The 20,836-nt window shown below is 34.2% G+C and overlaps 4 protein-coding genes across 4 annotated transcripts; 1 reads left to right on the top strand and 3 right to left on the bottom strand.

Moving 5' to 3' along the window:
- Positions 1–280: 280 nt before the first annotated feature.
- HELRODRAFT_162571 (hypothetical protein) lies at positions 281–3,425 on the bottom strand (the record flags this gene model as incomplete). The annotated part of the gene is made up of 6 exons (XM_009024737.1): positions 281–351; positions 525–585; positions 1,268–1,397; positions 1,465–1,513; positions 2,252–2,323; positions 3,383–3,425. The coding sequence occupies 6 exons, from the start codon at positions 3,423–3,425 to the stop codon at positions 281–283; spliced, it is 426 nt and encodes a 141-aa protein (XP_009022985.1).
- A 4,119-nt stretch (positions 3,426–7,544) lies between these two features.
- On the top strand, positions 7,545–10,982 carry HELRODRAFT_162572 (hypothetical protein; the record flags this gene model as incomplete). Its single annotated transcript, XM_009024738.1, has 3 exons — positions 7,545–9,642; positions 9,729–10,039; positions 10,917–10,982. 3 exons carry the CDS (start codon positions 7,545–7,547, stop codon positions 10,980–10,982), a joined length of 2,475 nt encoding a protein of 824 aa, XP_009022986.1.
- A 2,568-nt stretch (positions 10,983–13,550) lies between these two features.
- On the bottom strand, positions 13,551–18,140 carry HELRODRAFT_162573 (hypothetical protein; the record flags this gene model as incomplete). The annotated part of the gene is made up of 7 exons (XM_009024739.1): positions 13,551–13,705; positions 14,399–14,540; positions 14,918–14,965; positions 15,772–15,864; positions 16,797–16,861; positions 17,331–17,482; positions 18,049–18,140. The coding sequence occupies 7 exons, from the start codon at positions 18,138–18,140 to the stop codon at positions 13,551–13,553; spliced, it is 747 nt and encodes a 248-aa protein (XP_009022987.1).
- Positions 18,141–19,923: 1,783 nt separating this feature from the next.
- Positions 19,924–20,639, bottom strand: HELRODRAFT_162574 (hypothetical protein; the record flags this gene model as incomplete). The annotated part of the gene is made up of 2 exons (XM_009024740.1): positions 19,924–20,107; positions 20,488–20,639. 2 exons carry the CDS (start codon positions 20,637–20,639, stop codon positions 19,924–19,926), a joined length of 336 nt encoding a protein of 111 aa, XP_009022988.1.
- Between the last annotated feature and the right edge of the window lie 197 nt (positions 20,640–20,836).

Consider the following 20,836-nt stretch of genomic DNA (forward strand, 5'->3'; position numbering starts at 1 on the left):
AGGGCTGTTCAGTATAGAGCATTAGCGATGTTGATGGCAGCGCTGTTTTTAAAGCAACTTTTCAGTCGAAAAATTTTTCTCATTAAATAAGGAAGAATATCTATTAATTTTCTAATTAAAGAAACCTAGATTAAATGGCGTCGATTTTCTTCTATATCAGTTGATTGTTTTATTTGGTTATTTTTTGTAATTTTGCAACATTAAGTGGTTTTTTTTCATTTATTTTAAGCACATGGTTTAATTTAATTTTAGCACGATTTTTCAATTCTAACACGTGGTTTTATTTAACCGTACCACGTGGTTTTAAATTCAACTTAGGCTTTTCAGTTTTAGAACGTGGTTTATTAAACTCTAACACGTGGTTTTATTCAACTTTAGCATGTGGTTTTGTCGGTTTTAGCACGTGGTTTTATTCAATTTTAACAAGCTGTTTTATTCATCTTTTATTCAAGATGTCAGAAAATACTACTTCACCAACAGAATAGTAAATGGCTGAAATAGCTTACTTGAAGATGTGGTCAAACCAGCGAATATTACTAGCTTCAAGATAGCCTTAGATACATTTTGGCAGAGCGAATTCCACATCTGAAAATAAAATTGTCAAACCAAAATATTACTTATTGAATTATTTATTCTCAAAAACTGTTTGCATTATGGCGGAAGGGGCTCTGCCTACACTGCAAATTTATTTTATTCTATTTGGCACGTGGTTCTATTCAACCATAGCACGTGGTTTCATTTAACCTTAGCACGTGGTTTCATTCAACCTTAACACATGGTTTTATGTTGCCTTCGCAAGCGGTTTTAACTTTAATACATGAATTTATTATAAGAATGTAACATGTGTTAACTGGTGTTGCTAAAAGTTCTAACTTTTAAGAACACCAAAATCTACTACAATATTTTTGTTCGTTTTTGTTATTTTGCTGCTCCAAGTGGTTTGTTTCTAATGTATTTTTCTTTCTCCGTATTTTTCTTTATTTATTTTTTCGTTTAATTTTATACTACTGTCTTGCATGCTGCAACAGTGTCTGCGTCTGACAGATCCTGATTTTTAAAGAATAATAAAAAAATCGATCTTATTTTAAGCAAGGTTTTTATAAAGTATGAATTTATTATGTGGTTGTAACACATGTTAACAGATATTGCTAAAAGTAAAAAATAAAGTAGAATCTACGCAGAATAAAATCGTTTTCCTTTCCTTGACAATTCTACCCTTCTCTTACTTGTAACTTCATTAGTTTTATTATGGATTGATTATTGTCACCCGTTCTGCTATTGTCTTCATGCTAAATCTACGTATGCTTTTTTTGGCCCTGTTGCGGTTGCGCGGATGTATGATTGCGCTGTTGTAAGAGAACAGCAAACCAGGAAAAGCAATGCGTAGAATATAAAATCTGTAAAATCAGATTATCAACAAAATTAAAACTGTTGGGATGTTACATTTTTTTTGGTTAAACTTACGGCTCTGAGTTCTGGACAATTTCTATAGAAATGGAAAAAAAGATTAAGGCTGCTGAGATGTGGTTTTTGAGAAGAATTATGAAAGTTAGTCGGACCTCTCACACTTTGAATGAGGACGCATTCAAACAGTCAGGTTATAAAAAGAGGAAATTACTGCAGATAATCCGACGAGGGCAGTTAAAGTATTTTGGGTCACATCATGCGGAAGTAAAGAATGGAAAATCTAACAACTACTGGAAAGATTGCAGGGAAGAAAATTGCGGTGAACAACAAAAACATTAGTGAAGTCCTTGTGTCACTTATAGAATATCACCACATTTCAACTACCACAAAGCGTTAAAAATCGGGTTTTGTGGAAGTTGATGGTCGCCAATGTCCTGAAAGGATAAGGCACGAGAAAGAAAACGGAAAGAGTAGCGTTGACAACCATGAATACAAAATATTGAAACATAAAAGATGGATATGAAAAGTAATAGAAACTTGTAGGCGATTACAAACAACAAAATACAAACTACAACATACATACAAACAACAACAACAATCTAGCAAACAAAAACATACAAACAACAACATCATCGACACGAGGTAGTCAAGCAAATATTATTGCGGAAGTAAATAATACTTTTATTGGATCTCGGGCTTTAAACGAGTCAAAAATTTCTGCAACTAAAATTTTGCCTTGAAAGAGAATATTTCACGTTACTTACTAACGTGAATAATATTCTCTGATGTGATTGATCACCTCTAGTCATTTCGTGCTATCTAAAAAGGGCAAAAAACGATAAACCTGATGATTCGTAGCCGCCAACCTTCTTTTTGATGCTAGATTCACTGATGTGGTAGTTACCAACGAGAAATCCTGGCCGAAGTATGTAAGGACCGTGACTGGTCTTTCAACGACAGCAGTGATGGTGTTAAGAATTACTAATCAAATGGATATTATCAATATTTGAAAAATATTTGTACATTCAATTGAACATTGTCAATTTTAGTTGAAAAACATTCTTATTTTTATTCTTTGGACTTATATTCTATAGGGTACTAACTTAGTTAAAGACATCAAGCTTGTTTTAGTGTCATTTCATGAAAGTTTTTAAAAATGTTCACGAATAAACCAGTATAACAAAAAACATACAAACAAACAACAACATACAAACAAACAATAGAAACAAACATATATAGATATATGTATAAATAATTTCTATTTGGTATGTAGGTTAGCTAGTTTAGACATTATATTAAGTTGTGAATGCTCTTCGCTAAATCTTCATGTTACGTGAATTGTCCACCGAGAACTTCTAAGAAGTATATATAAAAATAAAGAGACAACAACATACAAACAACCCTATACAAAAAAAATAAACAAACAAATAAACAAACAAACAAACAACAACGACAAACAACAACATAAAAACAACAACTTACAAAAAACAACAAACAAACGCAAACTCACAAACACACGACATAACAACCCAATATTTTCAACCAACAGCGCACGAGCAAAACATTCATCCGATGCTAATCTAAGCACGGAGGAATTCATTTGCACATGGCACATACGAAACGAATGCACCCCTCAAGGTAACATAAAAATTATCCAAAATATTAACAACAATAATGTTGGTGTACCAAGAAAACAACAACATTAAAAATGGCAATAATTACAACAACACAAACATCAACAACATCCACATCAATAACAACGTGCACATTAGCAAAATCAACATTTTGGGCAGCTACTTAAGCTGCTTTGTTGAATAGCCGATGCAGCAATGCCTGGCTACTAAGCTGCGTTGCTAAATTTAGCTTGCACTGTAAATTATTTTACAACTCTGCACGGTTGAGATTACGTGCTGTCAACGTGGGTGGTTGTAAATAGAGAACCATTTTCTAGAGACGCACCGAATATTCGATTGACCTGGCAAATATTCGACCAAAATTTGACATTCGGTTTTGGCCATTTTTAGGCCGAGTAGCCGAATGTTGCAATTTTCGTATAAACCATCAATCACTTTTTTAAATCGCAGGACAACAATTGTTTTTTATTATTATCGGAAAATGTATTTTGTCGATTAGCTGTTGAAACATTTAAATTTGAGCAATAGTTTGAACATAATTTCGATACAGAAATGCTGGAAATACACTGTCCCTTACTGTTTTCTTCGATTACTTATTTTTCATTTTATTTTTTAAAATTGCGAGATTTTTGGCATTTGGCCTCGGGTATTATTCGGTGCATCTTTACTATTTCCTCTCGGTCACCATTAAGCTCCGAGCAAAACAATTTGAAACCCAACCGACGCAACAAACCACAATAACACCTCTGCAGCAAGTTTTTGTTAAATTTTTCAACCCACCCAACCACATCAACAATACATCCAACGTATTGATTGAAAGGTGCCAAGCATCATCAAACATTTGAAACCTGATAGTGCATTTAAACAATGTTCGTTTATTTACATGTACAAACTGTAAATACACACCTTTTGTATCGGTTCGCGCGATATGAAATTTGAGTGTTTAAGTGTATACATAATAATTTGAGTGTTTACGTACGTTTGCACGTGTAGATGTGCTATAGCGTGCGTGTGCTAGGGTGTGCGTGCTTAATGGCTATCATAAATACGCAATAAGTCTGGTCAATATTTTTTTCAAGCAACGAAATGAACGTCGAAAGTATGTGGATGTGCAAAAGAGACTAAACGTCCAAGAGATGTGATGAGATGTGATGGGATGTGATGTGATGGGATGGAATGCTATACAACACGATTATGATGCAATTAATGTGACGCCATGTTGGTCATGACGATGTGATAACGTGATTATTTGTTGTTGATGTTATCGTACTCTAAACTACACTACACGATGATGAAATGGTATGCTACTGGATGAGATATGTCGCATGAGGACATGTTATGCAGTGCGATGTAGCATTACATCATACAATTGCACGAGTGATTCTATATTATTATAATTTCATTTAATGACATGTGATGTGTTGTCTTGTTGTTGTGGAAGGTGATCAAACGTAATTTAGCGTGTTGGATGATGGGAGACTGCGCCTCGTCTAGCTACAAGAGTGTTGCCTGCAGTGATGAGCCGGCAAAAAGACGGCTGCGTTCATGCGATATGCGAAGATGATAAAAATGATTCAATGACATGAATAGGGACCAGACGAGGCGATGAGTATGGTATAATTGCATGAATATGGTCGGGTAAAATTTGACAGCATGTAGAAAAGGAACATACCATCGCCTGGCTTTTGGCGTCTACCAGATAGACCATATATATTATCATAAGAATTGATATATAGGATAAGCAATCACTCGGGTCAGTACTTTTCAAGGGTTGACATCGTTTTGTGAATCAGTTTAATGCGAAGCGACTGCTCTGTAAATTTATGACTGAAAGAGAAATGTTTCAAAAGATTTTTAAATAAAATAAAAATTTTGTATAAATAACATTATACAAATAATCAAACCTTATTTGTTAACGTACAATAATGTGGTTCAGATTACTCGCATTAGTGTTTGGTGCTTTCCAATGTTTAATAACCCACACATTTCATCTGATTCATTTCAATATTATCTTTAACTTGCTGCACATAATTTATTTCTTTTAACAACCAATCAAATGTTTTTCAAAATAACATCGGAGTTATTTTATTGCATATTATAGTATTACAAGAACGTACAACAATCTTTAATGGTTTCATCCTTTAAATGATATTATTATTTTTGTAGTTATTAAATTTAACAACAACTTTAAAATAACGAACGTTATTTATTTCTTCGAATGGAATGATATAGCGAGGTATTGCAAGTAGTTGGTTGCATACATGTCATTAGGCAAGGCTGTAAAGCATTGAGTGGTGGAACCTTCCTCAATTAGTCGTTATACAGCATCTTGCACGCTAACAATTACTTCGCTGCCCCACGTTTTATGAAACATTCGCAGAAAGACAGAGTACAGACAGACAGACAGACCTCATGTATCACATTCACGGCAGAAGGCACAGTCATTTAGAAGTTCATGTTGTAGAAACTGTATTGCTTCGTGTTGTTAGATTTCATTGTTTTATAATGTTATGTAATGTTATATAATGACATATAATGTCATATATAATGGAATATAATGTTAATTAGTGTTATTTAATGTTTTATAACGTTATTTGATACTCTATTGATGTTATATAATGTTAATTAATGTTACTTAACGTTATTTAATGTAATATAATGTAGCAGTGATGAGTAAGGAGCAATAGGAGGTACGAGCTGGAAAATGATGGCAGTAACAAATAACCAAAGCGCTTGATAAATGATCTTATTAAGAAGTTTTTTTATTACGGAAATTTCTTGAATTTATATTCGTGTGTACGTAAATGTATGATGGTAAATCATATGAAAAAATTTTGTAAGTGTTTGCCAATGTTATTGCATACCACTTACCATTCATAAATGCATTCATATGAATGTTCACTCATTCATTCATTCATTTCACCGTTCATTCGCATTTATATTCCAATGTTCTTTCAAGAACAAGTGATTATAAAATAAAAAAAAACCTATATACTCATTCCTAATCGTTTAATCAACATTATCACATACATCACACAAAAACTTTAATTCGATCGCTGGACATTAACTTAACACAATCAAAAAAAACATTCACAAACACATGCCGATGTTTTATTTGAGCAAACAATATACAACAAATTATACAAACAAAAATTTTTTCTCTCTCTCTCTCTTTCTGTCTGTCTCTTTTTTTCTGTTTCTCTTTCCCTTTCTCTCTCTCTCTCTCTCTCTCTCTCTCTATATATATATATATATATATATATATATATATAATATGAGTTAACATTCATACGTTTGATATTCCATATATGTCAGTAAGTATGTATGACTTGCTGCAAGCAAATGTTGCCTAAGTGGCCAGAATATAAAAGCGTGGTTGCATGCTGTGATGTGTTGGACGTGCAGTTGATGTTGATGTTGTTGATGTTGATGTTGTTGATTTTGATTTTGATGTTGTTAGTGTTGGTAGTCGTAGAACTTAATAAAGTCGTCTGTAGTTGAAGTTAGGTCGTTGAATGCGTTCTAAAATGTATAGCATCTTTCTTTAATCGTACAGGCCTTAGACAATAATATAAAATAAATAATGCGTTATTTGTTTCTAAGGCGAGCTTGATAAATCCCTGTGTGATGCAGTATAAATCAAAACGTTATTTATACATTTGTATACATAACAATACAAAGTACATAAACGTATTTGATGATAATAATTGTGATTAAAATTTAATACACGGTTTTAAATAATTACACATGAAAGCTTGAAAATTTCATAAAAATTATTAGTTTTTTTTTGTGATATGTTGTTCGCCGTGGAAGTTAATGAGGCTCGTTATGGCAGGATTATTGTTAAATGTTGTAACAAATTCGGCGACTTGAAGGAATGGAAGAAGAAAGAATTTTGCTGGATTTGTTACGGTCGATAAATTCATAAATAAATTGCGTCGATTTTTCTGTTCATATATGTGGGTGGATGTAATTTTTTTTATATGTTTCATTTTTTTATTCAAACAAATGTTTGGTGAATATTTTCGTGGAATAAAATTATTTCTGAACGTTACGGAGAATCGAATTTGAAAATGGATCCCAGCATTGTTGGAGCATTCTGTTCGAATCGTTGAATACACAGTGACAGATTATAATAATGAAATAAACAAAGTTCATGCTAATTAGTGTTCGATACTGTTTTTAAAAAATATTAGGTCTTGAAATGTTGATCACTAAATCGTTGGTGAAAAATTATTGTTGATTTGTCGTAAAGTTGAAGTTATCATAGTTGCAAAAATATTATTGCAAATAGATTGCGATACAGTTCATACAACATTGAATCACATATTTGGAGATGACACAAGATTATTGTGTAAAACTTGGTTATTTTCTACCCAAAATTTTGAACGCAATCTAATAAATTTTTTCAGAAAGGGAAAATAAATAACTTTAACTATAATGTTATACAGTGTTTTAATTTATATGTTCGAAAAAATGAACTAATTGATTTGTTGAAAAACCATGTTCACAGCGGGACGAATATTGAACTCTCAAAAATCGTGCACGTCGTTGAGGAGGGCCACTGCATCGACCACAGGTGGTGGTGGTGGTGGTGGTCTGACGTCACCACTCATCCTATCATCACCATCATCCATTTCTCGGAGGAACAGGAGCACAAAAATAAACATTGATAATATAAACAAATATCGCTGTTTCGTGCCGTTCGTCTGGCAGGCCTTCATTATTAGCATCTTCGGCTGCTTGGTTCTCATCCTGGGAGTGGCGCTATGCATTGTTGGCTTCTACGCAGGGTTCGGAAAAAACGAGGACGAAAGTTACAATGAAAGTAGAGCACTGAACCAGGTTGACGATGTGGAGGGCAATGAAAACGACAACCTCGATTTTTTCACCCTCGTCACACACAGCGATTCCTCAGGAAAACAGAGTACTCAACAAAATTATTACGACACGAATTTTGACGACAACGCAACAAACGACGCCAACTACGTCCACAGTGAACCAACACATTTCACTCGCTACTTCACCAGCAACAATTATACCGCCACAAGCAGTCTCAAAAGTCTTCCGAATGAGTCCGATAGTGGCAGCAGTGGGCGATATTTGATGAAATATTTTTCCTACATCGGTCCTGTGATTATGAGTGTCGGCAGTTTCTCTCTGGTGTTTGCGTGCGTCCTCGTCTGCGAGACAAGAGATAAAGTTTTAAAGAAACTTCAGGTAGAAGCGATTAAGGAAAGAAAATTAACAATGAAGAAATCGTTAGTCCGCAGAGAATCTGTCCAACAATTCATTGAATACAACGAAACAAACCACAACAACAACAACAACAACAATGATGATGATGATATCTTTGACGATCCTAACAACAACATTGACAACGTTTGCAGCAGCAACAACAACGCAATAAACACGAGCAAAAGAAACAAACAGAAGCGTGCAAATTATGCTGGAAACGCTGAAGGGGATGATTTGACGAATGAGATTGTATTTAAAAAGTCCAAACTGAAATGTCTCTACTATCCAATGAGGAGATTAAGCCTGAGTATGCTGGGAGATAATGAGTTGGTAATTAAATTGGAAGATGACGATGAAGATGGTGATGCTGATGACGATGACGTCCACGGCAAAAATGCTCTAAGCACTAGCGATAAAAAAGAAAAACGTAATCATAAAAATGTAATGAACAAGATAAAAGCAGTTTCCACTTTCATCAATAAAAGCATTCACAACAGCAATGAAAACAAAAACAAACACTCTGATAAAGACTGCAGCAACAAAAAACACGGCAAAGATAACAACTACAACAAAATCAAATCAAGAAATAAAAGCAGTCAAAAAATTTCCAACATCAGTAGTATTGAAGATTCTTGCAATGTGAACCAGGCGGCAATCTCAACAATAAGCAACAACAACCATCAGCCAGACAACTTTTTTGATGGAATATACGACATCGGCCACGTCCACACTGACTACTGTGGTCTCGATCGCAGCTGCAATAGCAACAATTTAGATAAACGTATTAGTATCAATAATAATAATAATGTCAATAACGACATTTTCAATCAACAACTGCACAGTGCATGCAGAAGTAAAGCAAGGGTGCATGATTGGAGCCAAGAAATTGATTTAGAGAGGCATGTTTTCAAAGATATCATGCTGAGCAGCGTACATCATAATAATCGTGGCCAGAGGCTTTCAAACAATAACAACGTGCACACTTCGTTAAACAACAGCACCGTAAACATCATCACCACCAACAGCAACATCAACAAAGGCAATATTGATAACAACTACAACAACAATCGCGGTATTACGAGCCATTTGCATCTCAGTGACGATCACGGCTGCGTGGAATCTTTTGAGAGAAACATTCAAGTCGGCTGCAGAACGGCTTGCAGCGATGCCAATTATTCGAGCAATATTTTAAAAACGTCTACAGCAACAACAACTTTAAACACCTTATTACTTCTCACCACGTCAACAATTTCAACACAGACAACTACACCTTCAAACAGCACAACAGTATTAAACAGAGCAGCAACGACAGAAGTGGTTTTGCAAGAGACTGTCACCCCAGCAATAACAAAATTAAACACTAGTGTATCAAAAGATCAAATTATCTTGCCATTTTATTTGTCCTCATTATCACCTTTCTCTTTCAAACCATCCACAACAACTTTGCAGCACACCGTCCCATCAACAACAACAAAAGTGTCAGCAACCGCAAGGCCACCACCATCAACCGTTGTATTCTCATCAACATTTCCAACGACATCAGTAGCAACTGCAATAACATTGTTCGCAACATCTATAAATGCATCGTCAACAACATTCACAAAATCATCAACATCTACTATATCCTCTGTAACAACAACAACAACAAGGCCGCCCCAAACAACAACAACAATCATGACAACAACAAGAAGAGATTTCCTCCACAGCGTTATGACGTCATCATCCGAAAGAAGGAACTTGAAAGAGGAGGCCATAAAAACGTTAGAGGCAGATTTTGACGACGACAATCATTTTAGTGGTTGCATTCGTCGTCTGGATGAATATCGCAATGTTGGTCATCATCGTCCCAATTGCGATCAGCATTTTTCATCTGAGGATAAAATGAGTTCACAACATTGTTTCACGAAGCACCACCACCAACAACAACAACAGCAACAACAGCAGCAGCAGCAGCAACAACAGCCTCAATCTCAACAACACAGTCAAAAACAACAAAACAATATCCTTCGTCCAAAAGAGTTATTTCAATTTCAACAAAACCTTCAGGAGCATCATCATGACCACCAGCCTCATCGCCATCATCATCATCCTCATCTTTCCACTTTCCATCCTTGCTATCCTATCCATCATACTCAGCTGAAAAATAACGTCAACGCCGGCGATCGTCACCATGACGAAGATCATCATCAAGATGACAATCATCATCATCATCGTCATCGTCATCATCATCTTCATTCCTCATCCTTTCTTCTGCCCATATTCAATAATAACAACATCCATCACCTTTCAACTCCACATTTCTACACAAGCATCACAACGTCATCACCATCATCACCACCACCATCATCAGCAGCAGCAGCATCAACATCGCCATTCTTGTCTGCTTTTCCAAAATCACCATTGTTCCTGCCATCATTATCAACACTATCAGCAACAACATCGCCAACATTTTTACCATCAACAACAACATCATCGTTATTGTCAAGAAGAGTATCATCACCATCATCATTGCTAGCAACGACAACAATAACAACAGCAACAACATCAAAATTTACTTCATCAGCACCAAAACCAGCATCATCATCATCGCCATCACGAACGACATCATCATCAACACCGACATCGTCAACGTCACAGTCAGTTACTACTTCCGGTGGATTCGCCATTTTGAAACTTCGTCGTTTCAGTGATGTATTCGTTTGATATGCGTCTGAAGAATAAATTGAACGTGAGTTATGTTATGGAGAGCACGTGCCTCGTTAAACTCAACATAATTGTACGAACTTGCACATGTTCATGCGTGCGCGTACGCTTCTGTACACATTAACACGTGCATGTATGTGTACAACCCGCTACTCTGCATATACAGAAGTAATCAGACTTAACTCATAAACATGTTGCAGAGGCAAAAATTGAGATTAACCTGGGTAACAATACTTTTTATTTGTGTGCACGCAAATTTAGTGTAATTTTTCAAAATATAATTTGTGTATGTATGTATGTTTAAGTTTAGAAAATTTGTATAAAATAAACTGCCCCCACACGCAAACATGCACGTTCGCGGTTATGTGTATAACATGTTTACGGTTGCACATGCAAATTTATGCATCTAATAAAATTGTACATACATAAGCCCTACCTACTTACATAAATATGCGTTACTACTGTAAGTATGGATTCAAACGTAATTATGTACACTCAAAAGTAATGTCATCAGCGCTGTTATGTTTGTAACGTAATTGTTAGAACTTTTCATACTCTTATCATCGTAACTCTATTCAACTTACAAACTACAGGACTGAAATTTTTATGATTTCCAATAAATATTTTATCGTAGATAATCTAGATGATTGTTGTTTATTTGCGTTATTTGCAGACATACAAACACACACACACACACAACAACGACAACAACAACACATAATACGCACAAACATACAAACACACGCACAAAAACACATAATACACATAAACATACAAACATGCACACATACACAACACATAATACACACAAACATATAAACATGCACACACACACAACATACACATATTACGAATGGAGACAAGAAAAAACTTAGATAGCTAGATAGCGAAAGTGAGTTATTTTTTGTATCTTCTTCAATGGCTATACTTTCTTAAATACATCATGTTTGTAGACGGATCTTATAGCTTCCCTTTGCTAATCCATGATGTCAGACGTAGATTGTTGTACAGTTCTGAAATGAAAGAAGTAAAATGTTGATGAGATTGTTGTAAAAAGACATTCTTATGTTAATTTAAATAACTTGATACACTGTTGACTGAATATCATCACTTATTAGTGCGGTCGTTTCGTGTTGTTCCATTTCGGGCATCCAGCGAAAACAGAAATTTGTCCTCAATTACAAATTTTGACACTTTTCACTTTTTTCCTGTTTTTCAACTCCATGCTGTGATTAAATATAAATAAAACATTAAAAAAAATTGAAATTTTTTATATAAAAACTTATCAATTTATTTGTTTCTGTTTAGTTTTTTTTTTCAAGTTTCCACAAAGCAAGCAGCCTTCATAAGTTTTTTTCAATCTTATAAACTCTCCGTGAAGCTTTTAAGTTCGCATCTCCAAATTATTGTGCACCTGGCAACGGACAGCATCAAACCACTAAGGAGGTTTCCATCCATTAACAACATCCGTCTATTTGGTTTAATGCACAGGCTTTCTAGCGATGATCAAACAAACTTTATCAAACTTTCATGGACTTTGTAATTTTATTCATTTTTGTTTTAAAATTTTCATACATGTGAATATTTAATACAAACTAATTGAATAGTTTACTTGAATTTTTTTTAAATGATGACAAACTTGAAAACAAATGCGTTGAGGAAAATAAGTGAGAAATATTTGCATAAGAAGTAATCAAATTTTTCAGCAAATAAGTCTGCAAACCCTACGGCTAAAGAAACATTTGTTTCCATGGAACATATTTTTTATTGCGCAAGTTATAAATGTAAAAAAATGTTTAAACATCTAATAAAATAAATTTTAAATTTATTTTCTGATTGATCATTCTAATTCGCATAAGCGCAAATTATTTCAAATTCATTTCATTCTAATATTAAACTAAACTTCTAAAGTTCTTAAATTCACTTGATCCAATAAAAGAGTTTACGAGCCATTGAAACTTCAATAAAGTTGCACAGATGACCTGTTGGATTCATATCTGCAGCTGTGTGGGCGAACTCGCGCTTACATCATCAACAACAAATCATCTCGCAAAGTGGCGATGCTGCAACACGCAATTCTCTCAGCTGCTTGGAATTGAAGAATGCAGTTCATAAAGAACGAAACTGCTGCTTGAACTACACTTTCTTGCATCGACCACATAAACAATGTGTGTGCGTGGTGTGGTGTGGTGTGTGTGTGTGTGTGTGTGTGTGTGTGTTCATTCAACTGCATCACACCAAGAGTAAGATATCCCCATCATCCAATCCTCCGAGTTTCAATTCAAAATTTTTAACGCATAGAGAAATTTACTTTTGTGGTTTTCAATTTTCAATGTCCAGAAATCTAACAATGAATAATTATAAAAAAATGTTCAGTGTAAGTGAAATTTGAAGAAACGTTTTTTTAGAAAATATGCACGCACAAAGAAAGATAATCTCTAGTTAGGAAAGAAGTAGCCAGCATGAAACAGAGGAGGCGGGGTCAGAGTTGATGCAGTGATAACAAGGAGTATTGATTGGCAGTTTGAGCGGCTTAGTACGTCGTCATGATAGCATAGGGTTCAACTCTTAATTACTCTGAGATGCGAGGCTCTTGATGACGAAATCCTTTGCAGTCGTGCAGATAGTTGGTGGAATAGTATCTGTGTTGGGAATGATGGGTGCTCGCTTGTTGCGCCCATACTCCTCCAAGAGGTACATTTTTGTTCTGCACTTTCTTGTTTCTAAGTTTGAAACAAATGGAAGCAACCAAATATTTAGTATCATCATTACTTTTTATCTTTTCAATGATAACAACGTTGTTCACTGAATATCCATGTCGTCTTCATAACAACATCATAGTGACATCATCATCTTCGTTGGGATTGCAACGCAGTTCGATTTATTGCTGGAAGCAGCATCCATTTATTCACACACGACTTAATTTGTTTAAAATATTTTGATAATTATCTTTATGGCGGAACCCCTGCAGCTGTTTTAAATGAATTCAACCACATTAAAAGTCAGATTTTATCCATACAGAATCAAAATTAGAAGCCCATCCAACCTCCCAGGTTCATCAGAACAACAGCCTGTTGCAACTTTATTACATAAAAAAGCAGAAAACGTGCTCCGCTATTTATTCTCGTATTACGGAACTAAACTAATTTAGCGAAGGACATAAATAACAAGCCTCTGGGTACAGATTCAATTTATGTTTTTTCTTCTCTAATGTACAAACACTCGTCAAACTTCAGCCTTGTTTAAAATCTATTTTTGTTTATAGTGAAATCTTCAACTGTTTTTTTGCGTATGGTTATTGTACAAAAGTTAATATATTATTGAAATTTTTTATAAAAACTCATGTGGAGTGCGTTGATGCCCTGGTTCCTAAATATTTGTTCCCGTCACTTATGCTTGATAAAAACGGCACGCACCTCGGCATCTTTTGCTCTTGTTCTTTATTGCCTGTTTTTTTAATGAATTTAAATCTAACTTTTTACAACTCTCATTAAGTTTAATGTAATTGTAGCGATTCATAATTTGAAAATTGTCCAACCTGTCCAACCAAACTGAAAACTAACCAAAATAAAATGAATTTTTAAGTGAAATTTTCATCAGAGCAACACGTTTGAATATTTAATGCAAATGGTTTAGTTGCATTAAATATGTAAATGCGTAAATGGGTTTCAAAATTGAAATTTTGACTGCCTATCGTTGAATTTTGCTGCGTAGAAACACAATTTGTGCTACGGACAAGAGACCATTATGATATTGAGTCAAAGTGCGTAATGTTCATTTTTATTAGTTCATGTTAATATGAATGAAATTTTGGCAAAACAAATTTATTTAGACAAATGTGTTTAAAAATATTATATTGAATTAATTACACTGAGTATACTCCATCGAATTTGCATGAGAATTTTAAAAACAACCCGGTGCTAAAAAATAGATACCTTCCCGGCTGAAAAGGCTTCAGTTATTGAGATGGATGTGCACAGGACCTGAGCAGGACGTTGCGTATTAAGGGATCATTACAACGATATGCGCACGACAGCTGGATGAAAGCGCGTACATCTATGCATATGACGCAACCATGTTCAGCTGATCTCTTCCTTAGGAGTTCTTGTCATGTGTAATTAATAATTAATGTATATGGTTCACAGAACGTACAAATTAAAGTACACGTTGTATTTATCAACAAAATTAGGTTGCTGAGCAGCTAGATAAGAGCAACCAAATTAATTACTAATTTGTAACTACAACTGAACCGCACATCCCTATTTTATTTTCTAATCACGTCATACACCGGCATGGGTTAAACCACAAAGCACCAATTTCTTTATTTTCTTAAATAATTACAACAACAACTAATCAAACTAGACTAGCTGGTTTTCGTAAATGCACACTCATCGGATGAAGAAGTACAAAAAAAATGTTACCAGTACAAACTCACAATTATTGAGCAAGTGGCTGATGCAGAATGGCCGACGAAATTTCAGATCACTTCTTACGTTCTTTTTATAAACCCAGCAAGAACATTTCTGTAGATGACTTAAAACTCGTTGTATATTTTCAAATCATTGATGCAATGTTCATTTAGTTGAATCTAAATTTTATTTAGATAACATAATAATAATAACTTTTGAGGTTCATGAACGGTAGCATGATAACGCGCCAAAGTTTTAAAAAAGATTTGTAAAAATGCTCTAAGCTCAATTGATTATTTTTTGTATAGTATTTTTTTCCCATTAGAGATTTAACTCAGTCAAATATGATTTTTATCTTAAACATGTAAACTACAAAAAACCTTTTTGCAATGTTTTGCAAATGAGAAGGATCGCGTCTGCCAAGCTTTAACAATTTTCACGCAATTTTCACACAACACCGCTAGGGCCCATATCTGAGTGCATTACCGTTTGTTAGGCTTTGTTGAATCAAATTCGGCCGTTCAGTGCTTGCGTCTAACATTCAAATCTCATCTTATCATGTAAAGCTTACATTTCTTTTTAATGTGAGGTCGCTTCAAGAGTTAGATGAGATGAACTGGTGTTAACAGTTTGATAGTATTAATAAGTTAAGAGTGTGGTGGTATGAAACATAACAACATAGGAAACATTCATTCGTGTACTTTAGAATCGTTCAGCAACAAAAAATATCATAAATAGTAAAAATTTTATGCTGCACAGCCTGACATTAACCTCCGCGTCTGAATTACATTTGTCCACGATATTAGAAAAAACAAGCAGAAAGTTCACCAAACAACTGTGTACAAAAAGGTCAACAATAATAAAATAGAGGTGCACCAAATGGTAAATTTACTGTTAGAGTTACTGTTTGACATAAGCCAAAGGCCGAATACCCAAATTGAAGTACGTCATTTTAAAGCTTCGACGTCATAGAAGATTTAAAAATATTTGTTCCTTCATTTTAGAGAAAAAAGTTTTAATTTCTATTCCTTTTATGAAATTTTTTCGCCCTAACCAAAACTTATTTAAACAAAATTTCCAGCCGATTGGTTCAGTAGTTATTATATAAAATCATTTTCAAACTGAATCTCGTTCAAGATAAATTATCAATTCATATTTGTGTACTTATTTTTGCATCAAGTCAAAAAGACAAGCAGACCCTTGAATTTTATAAGTGCATATAAGAGCAGATCTGATTATTAGGATTTATGAACACTCGTTAACGTAATGAATGTTTTATGGTTTTGTTTGTGAGTGTAGTTTTTGTATTAATTTGTTTTTTTGCAAAATTTCTATTGATTTTGTTGCAATCGGTTGACAGAATCTAACTTGCTCTTTTTAGAATTAATGTTCAAACTTTACTTACTTTAAATGTGAAATCATTCTTTGTTAAATTGTTGTGACGTTTATGTGTAACTCCATCTTTATGTGCTGCATATTTTTTGAGTAATCAAGTAAATAAATATTAAACATATATGCCTAACGGAACTGATTAATCCTTCCACCATCTACCAGATGTTAACAATTGTAAACATCCTACCAGTGTGTTGCAGTCGGGTGAAAAATATCCGACTCCGACTCTTTAAAAAATTCCGACTCCGGTTCCGACTCCCGAAAAATTTTTTAACTTTTGGATCATAATTTTACCTTATTAACACTTATAAATAAAAATATTTTAAAAACACTTGAAATCAGTCAATATAGTCATTTTTCTTAGTAAAATTACTTTATTTTTTATGTTTAACAACATATTGAAAAAAAGTTATGTAATTTTATCCCCCTTATTAGCATTTATTTTCAGTACTAAAGATGATTGCTTATCACTACATACATTTATTCTCTAAAAAAAACACAATCTTAAACAAATTTTCGAGAAAAAAGTAATTTTAAAAAAATGAACATTTTCCGGAGTAGGAGTCGGATAAAAAACCCGACCCCGGCCCTTCAAAAAAATTCGACTCCGCGAAAATCTCTGACTCCGACACTCTGCATTCTACCATCCGTTCTAGAGCTGAATGATCGATCAGCCGAACATAAAACGGATCATACGATCTGTTTTATTTTTGCATGTATTTGTTTGTAGGTATGAATGCATTCATATTTGCATTTGCGATTGCATATATGCATGTGTGTGCATGTATGTATGTGTGTGTATGTGAGTGTGTACGTGCAAATGTATTTTTGCATGTATTTGTTTGTAGGTATGAATGCATTCATATTTGCATTTGCGATTGCATATATGCATGTGTGTGCATGTATGTATGTGTGTGTATGTGAGTGTGTACGTGTAAATGTTTGAATACTAATGTACGCGCATAAGTGTGTCCATGTGCATGTTTGCGTATGCATTTGCATGTGTGCACGTATATGTATGATGTGTGGGCAAGCAGCTATATATGTAAAACTTCATCTAATGCTTAAACTTTACTTAAAATGTGAAATCAATTATATATGAGTTACATATTTTGTAAGTAACCAAATGAATTAGTACAAATTATAGACATGTGTTTCACGGGACTGGATAGCAAATAAATTAAGATATGATTTATAGAGCAAAATCAAATTGAATTCCATTTCATGCTTCTGCTAATTCTGCTCTCGCCATGTTGAGCTGATACCGCGAAATCATTCTCGATTTGGCATTTTTCTCAAATATTCTCCTCCCCTTCCGGTGTGTAAAACTTTGAATTGCAAAAATGTTCATGAACATTTGTAAATGAATTTAAATTCAATGAAGTTTCTTTTTAAGTTGTTGAAAATTTAACAGGGTAGAGAATAAAATATGAGATTCATTTGAGCACAAGAGAAACCAGAAATTGAGCTGCTTTCCCGGAATAATATCTTTTTATAAATACTGTAAATACAAGAAACGTAATCAATTAACGACCTATGATGGGCAAATAAAATACAATTTTTAAATTAATTACAATTCGTTTCAATTTGTAAGCTTGTAGCAATATTAAACTGTGGCAGGCGATCAAAAATTTTTTCAAATAAAAAATTTTCAAATGACGTCACAAACATGCGAATCTCATATTAAAGAGCTTGCTTGCTCCACACGTCGAAAACAAGCAGAAGAAGTGAAAGCATGCGATGCTTTGGCGCTGGCAACATTTTGCTTAATACTGGTAGGAAAATATTGAAATTGATTGCAGTAATGTGAGACCACAGTAAACAATGGCATCATCAGTCTTCTAATCAGATTACTCATTTAAATGGAGCTCCTGGAAGAGTGTGTAATGTAATTATTTTCTTCGACGGCACACACACACACACACACACACACACACACACACATGCATACCAATGCATAAATGCACGTCTTTGCACATATTTACGCTGTTGCATATATGCTCACACTTATACGTATGTGCATATATAAAAGGAAAAAACATGTATGTATATATGTATGTATGTATATATGTGTTTGTGACGACGTATGTGTTAATGCATGCATCTATAAAATGAAAAAGGCCGCAAAATGACTCGCGCATCAATCAGCATGCATGCACCAATGCATCCATTCCCATAGGAGGAACATAGATTTAATTTTTCAAAAGAAAGTGTCTGAAGAGTACAATCCCTGGACAGATCTCTGTGGCGCAATACATTGACTGATAGAGGGGAAATTAATAAAACGACGCAACTGGCAGGCACACACACAAAAACAAAAGCCAAACAACACATACAGACACACAAACACCATACATACGTACACACACATAAATACGTCCGTGCATACACACACATGCACGACACACATATAAATAAACACGCACAAACAACTATAAATACATTATACTTATAAAGCAAACATTGAATGAAATTCTACAAAGGTAAAAATATTTTTAATGCTGAAAAAAAATTCTAACAGTACTGCAAGCACATTACATTTCATTTTTTTAAATCTGAAACTCCAAATCATCTCAAAAATTGTTTACTCACATAATTCTTAATAAATCCAACAGAATCGACCAAACCTCTGCCATCCAATCAAACGTTTCCTTCAGGCCTCCAAGAAATCTTATCAGCAGTAATTGGTTCTCTGTTACTCGCGTCCTCGATTGGCTGCGAATACGTTTTCAGTTACCTGTACTAATTTTTATTCCCTGTTTTGTTCCCTATTTCCTATAAAGAAAACTATATACACATACGTGTATATTCTAGTCGATCATCGTGGACGAACATATGCACTCGTATACCATAAGAAGCTTTTGAGCATGTAATCAAATGGTAAAAATTGAAATGTGGTACTTGATCATTAACGCTAACTTGATTCCACTTTTATCAGGCAATCCATAATTGTTACTTGTATCAGAAATGAATTTTAAGATATCATGTTAAAACCTGTCAGTCAAAGTTTTTTCTGTTTAAACGTTCTCATTAAATATAGCAGACTAAAAAATTTTCAAAATGCTATATACATTTCAAAACAAATGACCCAACACATTAACTGACTAATTTATTTACAGAATGACATTTTGAAACGAGGATCATGATTCAAGCAGTTTTTTCATAGTTATTATATCACTAATTGCGGGTAATGGCATATCTTCCGGTTTAACAAGTTGTTCTTTATCAGGATTATCATCGGCATCATCAACAATGTTATCGTCGTCAACACCACAAGAAATGGTGCACAATAAATTATCGTTCTCGTACGTAGGAAAGAAATATCTGCAAAGGATGTGTTTGTGGTGTATTCGTGAAGAAATATCTACTTTGGATGTGCTAGTGTGGTAATGTGTGAGTGAAGAACTATCTGCATTGGATGCCTTGGTGTTTTTGTTATAATGTGTGCGTGAAGAAATATCTACTGCAAATGTATTTGTTTCAATGTTCCTAAATGAAATGTTATCGTGAATGAATAACTTGAATGAAATAGCATTGCATCTGTTGAATACCTTAATTAATCATCAAGACCCTTGAAATGCTTTATAAAATGTTCCAGTAGAATCACAATCATGTATTACTTACCAAAACATAAGGAGCCTTCCAAACAAAAACAACAAAAAAATGTACAATGCATGAAGTACTATATTATAAATATTAATTACTGTGGCTGATTGTAGTAGCTGGGAGGTGGAGTAGAGGACGAATGTCTGGAGGAGTTGAAGTGATTGAAGAGATCACCTAACGATGCGAACTTCTCGGAGCATATGTGGCACGTCAGTTGGTGGACCTTCACGTTCACACGGGCATTCGTCATTTCCATTAGATTCCAATGTGAAATGAAATAATGAAAATTTAATTGCAACAGCAATGCACATTATACGAGTAATTTAGCAACTTTTTGCTTCACACGCTACTCATATTTTTAAAAACTGCTTCAATCCATTTCCGGTATCAGCAAATCACCTCCATAAAACACCCTATTTAACGTACTGATTCAGTGCCCGACATAAA

The sequence above is a fragment of the Helobdella robusta genome, assembly GCF_000326865.2.
Source record: "Helobdella robusta unplaced genomic scaffold HELROscaffold_4, whole genome shotgun sequence".
Classification (NCBI taxonomy): Eukaryota; Metazoa; Annelida; class Clitellata; order Rhynchobdellida; family Glossiphoniidae; genus Helobdella; species Helobdella robusta.